The sequence below is a fragment of the Lactuca virosa genome, chromosome 4, assembly GCF_052849685.1.
Source record: "Lactuca virosa cultivar CGN04683 chromosome 4, Lactuca_virosa_CGN04683_v6, whole genome shotgun sequence".
NCBI lineage: Eukaryota > Viridiplantae > Streptophyta > Magnoliopsida > Asterales > Asteraceae > Lactuca > Lactuca virosa.
The window spans coordinates 408,510,469-408,516,576 of NC_136429.1; the positions used below are offsets into that span (position 1 = coordinate 408,510,469).

At 35.0% G+C, this 6,108-nt stretch overlaps 2 protein-coding genes across 2 annotated transcripts; both read right to left on the reverse strand.

Moving 5' to 3' along the window:
* Positions 1-427: 427 nt before the first annotated feature.
* LOC145106519 (uncharacterized) lies at positions 428-4,736 on the reverse strand. Its single transcript, XM_079043477.1, has 14 exons — positions 4,716-4,736; positions 4,563-4,613; positions 4,415-4,483; positions 3,718-3,746; positions 3,551-3,619; positions 3,091-3,343; positions 2,878-2,997; positions 2,631-2,800; positions 1,893-2,513; positions 1,564-1,718; positions 1,375-1,460; positions 1,093-1,267; positions 853-1,019; positions 428-631 (listed from the first exon to the last, which is right to left on the reverse strand). Exons 1-9 carry the CDS (start codon positions 4,734-4,736, stop codon positions 2,375-2,377), a joined length of 921 nt encoding a protein of 306 aa, XP_078899603.1. The 3' UTR covers positions 428-631; positions 853-1,019; positions 1,093-1,267; positions 1,375-1,460; positions 1,564-1,718; positions 1,893-2,374.
* On the reverse strand, positions 4,290-5,831 carry LOC145169071 (oil body-associated protein 1A-like). The gene is made up of 6 exons (XM_079087652.1): positions 5,359-5,831; positions 5,113-5,239; positions 4,952-5,014; positions 4,716-4,839; positions 4,563-4,613; positions 4,290-4,483 (listed from the first exon to the last, which is right to left on the reverse strand). Exons 1-3 carry the CDS (start codon positions 5,576-5,578, stop codon positions 4,984-4,986), a joined length of 378 nt encoding a protein of 125 aa, XP_078943778.1. The 5' UTR covers positions 5,579-5,831; the 3' UTR covers positions 4,290-4,483; positions 4,563-4,613; positions 4,716-4,839; positions 4,952-4,983.
* Between the last annotated feature and the right edge of the window lie 277 nt (positions 5,832-6,108).

The window sequence follows — 6,108 nt, forward strand, 5'->3', positions numbered from 1 at the left end:
TTCCTCTTAAATAACTCATACACATGCATACTTTTCGATAGTGGTGTAGAGAAAAGTTTCGTGAACCACCAGTTTTAACACGCATTTATGACACGCATTTACGACGCGCATTTATGACACGCTTTTGCGCGTCGTCTATAGACGACGCGCGTTTACGACGCACAATGCGTATCAAGGAAGCCCCTGTCATAAAGGAAGACGACACACATTTGCGTGCCGTAACCTTACGACACACGTTTATGACACGCATTGCGTATCATTAAAGCCCCTGTCATAAATGAAGATGACACGCATTTGCGTGTCATAAACTTGAGCAACCATTTACGATATACATTTACGAAGTGTCTTTACGATACTCATTTACGCATAATACAAAAATATGGAAACAAATATATATCAAAACAATCAGTTTCATCTAATAACGTCATGTAAAAAAATTGTAATACATTTGTATTAAGGGGATCTGATTGTACATTGTTATTAAGAGGTTTTCCCTAACTATATAACCTATTACTACATTGCTATTAAGGGACACCTTGTTTCAGATATCTTGTAAAAAACAAATCCTCCATGTCAAAAAATTGGTTGTTCTCCACCGGGTGTAGATGGCAAATAATGACTTGAACATTAGCTGAAACCAAAAAGCTTTTATTAATCACACAATCAACAACCTTTAAAAGTACATCATAATGCATATATATATATATATATATATATATATATATATATATATATATATACACACTAACAGATGTGATATAATATGTACTATCCTATAAAAAGAAAAATAGCAAAAAACAATTTAAGGAATAGATTGCCAATGATAATGAATAATAAAGAAACGCCCCTTACTGGATGCAAGTGATAATCTTGTAGCCTGCTGTCAAACCAAAGGTTTATTGAAAAATTACTTTGTCAATACATTGTTCCTCATTTTCATCTATATGATTGGTGGATAAAACTTTATGCACTTGAAGGTTTGCTTGATCTAGTAGTAGCATTTCTTTTGTCTCAATGAACTTCAGTAATCAGAAAACGTTCATTAGATCTAAACTAAAAATGAAATTCTCACTAAAAGGTAGAATCTTTTACCTGTTGGAAAAGCACCTATCCATATATAAAGCATCATGCATCTTCTGAGTTATGCATAATGCACCCCAAGTTAACTTGATTACAGCTGAGAACTCGTAGTTTTCAGAGCTGAGAACTCATTTACAGCTGCAACCACTGCTAGTCCGAGTTTTATCGCATCCTTATTGCTCGGTGCCTATAAATTTCATTTATATTTATTTATTATTATTATTTTTTTTACAATTTAATTTAAGAAGTATGATTTACAAAAGGATCCAGCCCCATATATCCAGCAACACATACCCTTTCATAGTTAACAGGTGTTTTTTCAAGCTTGGGATCTGATTCAATTTTGTTTGCTAAATGCTTTAGCACCACATTTCCATAGTCTTGAAAAGATATGTAAATACCACAACATATGAATACATTCAAACCTCATGACATATATAATTAACAATCACTATGCACCATGTAAATCTACAGTCTACATACCATCCTTTCAAATCTGCAGGATTTTGATCTTTTTTTAATCTAAGCTCAATAACAACACCCGGTTCCTGTAGTTCCTCCATCAAATTGGTCAAAACTTTGCTTCCACTAGCTTGATCTGAAGCTCTAGCTGATGCAAGTTTGTTCAACAGCTTCACCTACAAATAAAGTCAAGAAAGTAAAGCAGTACTATGAATATACAAATCTTCACACATATACATATATTACTATAATAATGGATACATTATACATACCATGTGAAAACTAAAAATCACAAATAGGTAATAACCTCAATTTATCAAAAAAAAAAAAAAATTTTATAAGTAACTTACTAGACTTAGACCGTGGTACAAAGAGCCATGGTGCTCCATCACATCTATTCTTCCTTTACTCTCTAATGCTGAAAAAAAATACTACTGGCATCCCTGCCACTTGTCAAATCAAAAATCAAATATTTCAAACCAAAATTTCTCCATTAATACCTTCTTTTAATTATAAAATATCACCAAAAAATAGACCATGAGCACACTTAAAGTTAACATTAACGAATAGAAGAAAGATGCATTCCAGATTCTAAAACCAGAATTAGAAGTGGAGCTTGATAAAAACCCCTCACTTTGATCCACGAATGGGAATAGATAAAACCAAGCTTTTGAGAGCTACATAAACCCAATACATCTGGTGAAGCACAAGCCAGAGAGTTCATTTTAAAAATTTTAACTGTTGGAATTTGTGATTGTAGAGTCAATTTGGTGAAGCACAAGCCAGGGAGTTCATTTTCCTTTCTAAGTTGTTCTTTAAGCTTTTCATTATATTATACAATGCTTCTAACCAGTTGAAGATCCAAGGTACTCAGTAAGCCTCTCAACCCATATAAACCCAATACATCTGCTTTTGGTTTAGAATTCGTCTGTACAGGTCCCCCCTCCCCTTCATAATGCACCACATGCTGACTGTAATCAAAATTATAAACAAATAAATAAAATCAGAGTTTTATAAATTTGTTACAAACATAAGATAGTATATAAAGTTACTCATTTGATTATATGATTAAATAAGTGTATTCTAACAGGAAGTCCATAAGATCAATTATATCTAATGCTTCAACAGGAATTGATGGCTGCTGACTATTCTTCCCAAACACATCCACCATCATGCTCAAAAGCAAGGAGATGTGTTTTCTCCAGCCATTCGTGTGGAAGATTACTAAAGAATGCATGAAGCAATGCCACGATACTTCCTATCATTTTTACACAGCAAAACGACTAAATCACCTCATGAAGGATTCAAAAGAAACCAAAATTTTGTAAAACCTACCAAGGGCAGTTGAGGTATTTTTTTTACCGACCATAGTTCACTTTCTACTATCACAAGTGCATACGACTTCCAACATTCAAGAAAAGCATTCACAGCAGCAGGTGTATCATCTAGAGCAAACTGAATTAGGGTTTAATAATCCTGAATGGAACTGAATTCTTCCAGAAAGTCAGCAAATGTAACCTATATCATGAGATATAAACATATATATACCTGGTATATGACATCACAAGGAAGCAAAATATTTAGTACTTCACTGTAACAACGATAGAAAGGAATCAAACGATGTTTATATAGAATGAGTATTAGGATGTTGCTTGAGGGGATATGAAAAACAGATAGAATACGACTGATACTTACAATGAAGATGATTTCTAGAGAGATATGTAAAACCAGATAAGGGAGCCAGGGTTCGAGGGAGAGAGGGTCGAACTTCGACCTTCTGAAATATACAATACCAACCAGCCTTTATCACGTGCCCAATGAACAAGCATTGCAAGAGCAATACTCTTTCCACAGCTTACAAGCCCATCCAATACTATTTGCTTCTCAACACTTAAACCTGAGATTGATGAGAAACAACAAATATAACTACTACAATCAACTTCTAAAACAATAAGCTAAAAGCACACCTTTACTGTTAGTGGATTGAAAAGTTGGATCAACAATATGCCTGTAATTATCAAACTCCTTCTCTATTCCAACTGGTAATCTCTCTGGCATTACCTCCTCCAGTTTCTTCCTACAGAGTTCATGAGTGGGGGAAGTGTGTATGATTATTTGCACAAACAAAAGGGGACATTTAAGCTTCCATACGTGTTCAACTAGTTTTGTTTTTACCTCTTCCGTCCCATGTTCATTTTCGTCACCTGATCACGTTTCTTTATTGAAGTTATCTAGAACAAAGACCTGCACTTGTTCTATTCTTGTATCCGTGTTTATTTACACTTGAAAGTCTTGATAAACAAGTAAATTTTCCAAAAGTGTTTTGGTTACCTGTTCTTCCTTTCCTCTCCCCAGTTTTCTGTCCCTGTTGCTTTGTTGGTATCACAAAGCTTACATGTTACACTTAGAGCATACCATTGTGAGATTTAGCTTTTTAGCATTTTAGGATGACGAGCTTTGTGGGGACTAAGCTGTCAAAACATATACAAAGTGGCCCACCATTATGGTTAAATTTTGTGTATTTTTTTATTTTAGTCCCTTATTTTCATATTAATTAAAAGGATCCAAAAGAGAATTTTGAAAATCTCATTGTTCTTTTAAGTTTCATGTCACATGAAAAGAGAATGAATAATATATAAAAGGATATGTAGTCATGAGTTAGGCTAGATGAAATGTCTCAATTAACCTGTTATATTTACTTTTAAAAAACTAACTTTAAAATTTTCAAAATCTTATTGACTAGCCTCTGAAAATCAGGTGTGCATGCTGAAATGGTGTTGACACGTATATTGAAGAGAAACCAAGGAAATAAATATATATACTTTGTGTGTGTGTGTGTGTGTTAAGGAATAGTTGAAATGAAAAAACTTACATGCCTACTACCAATTGCTCTACATAAGAAAAAAAGTGAACTTAATGCCCCTGATGGGTTCACTTTCACCTGCAAACCATACAAACATAAGTAAGTTTCTACTTCAAATCAAATCAAAAGTCAAAACCAAACAAAAGCAGATGCATACCATTGCACAGAGACCTCGAAAAGCATCCTCCTTTTCAATATCATCCTGAATCTTGTTAACATTAAGAAATTTAAGTATTGTCAAATGATGTTTTAAGTAAAATATTTAAGAAAAAGGAAATGAGGTTGAAGTTGTAAAAAATTTGGGACTTACATGGCTAAAGCAATACGCCATGCTTGCATGAAATGCTCCGTGTGAGGTGATACAAGCTGAGGACAAACTGATGCAAGTCTACCCATGGTGATTGCACTATTTTCAATCAGTGACTTATTAAGCCCTTCACAAATAACACCAAAAAATACTAGATGATTCAGATAATAAATAAATAAATAAATAAATAAAGGACATTTGACATTTATAAAAAGGATAACTGATATTTGTCGCCATACCAGTTGCTTAGGAGCAACCTCAAGTGACTCAGCTAGGCGAGGGCGCAAATGAGTTGGACAAACCTAATAAAAAAAACACCAAAAAATTTAATATATATCTAACATAAATCATTGTTAACAACTAAGTATAATGAAATTGGATGACTATATTCCCAAATTACCGTTGCAAGGTCTCCAAGTAATGCAAATCGACATCTCGTACAATAGTTTTGAGTCCAACTCCATCGGCGTTCGATTTTGGGTGAATTCCTTGGGATAAACCATCCATATACACTCTGTTATCCCTTTCTTTTTGGAACAAAACACCATAGCAAGACTCAACATATGTAATAATAAATGATCGATAGAGTTTCTACATAAGTTGCAGGTGATCAAAAATGGTGGAAATCAGGAAATGTAAATTATACCTTTTGCGAGATTAGGGTAAAGTTGGCCATCACGAGTTAGAGCCATCATCACCTGCAGGAGACCTAGGGGATGTTGATTGCCTCTATCCACCTGCGAAAAGTGAATCCTATTCCCGTGAGTTTTCGCCACTTTCTCCAGATCTTGCAGTTCAATCGGACCAGGGAATCCAGGAAGGAAAAGGACGCCACTCTGCACCTCATAATCATGGATGTGACACATCGGCTTTTCTGAATCCGGCAAGGTTAAGAATAGTTTTTTTGTTACAATGTATTCAACTCCGATTAATCAAGCATCGACGTCTGGACGATCGTAGATGAAGCACTATCTCATTTCCTCGTTTTGATGGCGACGGAGACGGCGGCATGGATGGAAGGGAGATATCAGAGAACAAAATAGAGAGACGGGGGAGGGGGAGAGAAGAGATTTGAATGAGTGTTTAAAAAAGCCCTAGAAATTATCCCTGTGATTTTGAGATAAGAAACGCGCGTTTGAGTAAAAATTATAAAGCGACGTTGGTAGAGGACGCACATTTAAGATAAAAGCGCCCTCTTTGTTTGTAATTTTTTTTATTGGACACTAATTTTAGGGCACACACAGAAATGCATATCGTAAATCAGTGCATGTCATTGATTGCGCGTCATTAAAGGGCTGTTTTCTAGTGGTGACGATTGGTTGAGTCCTCACCATGCCGATATCATGTGTTACGAAAAGGCCGTTCGCCTTAACCTACCAAATAGTGAAACCCTCGT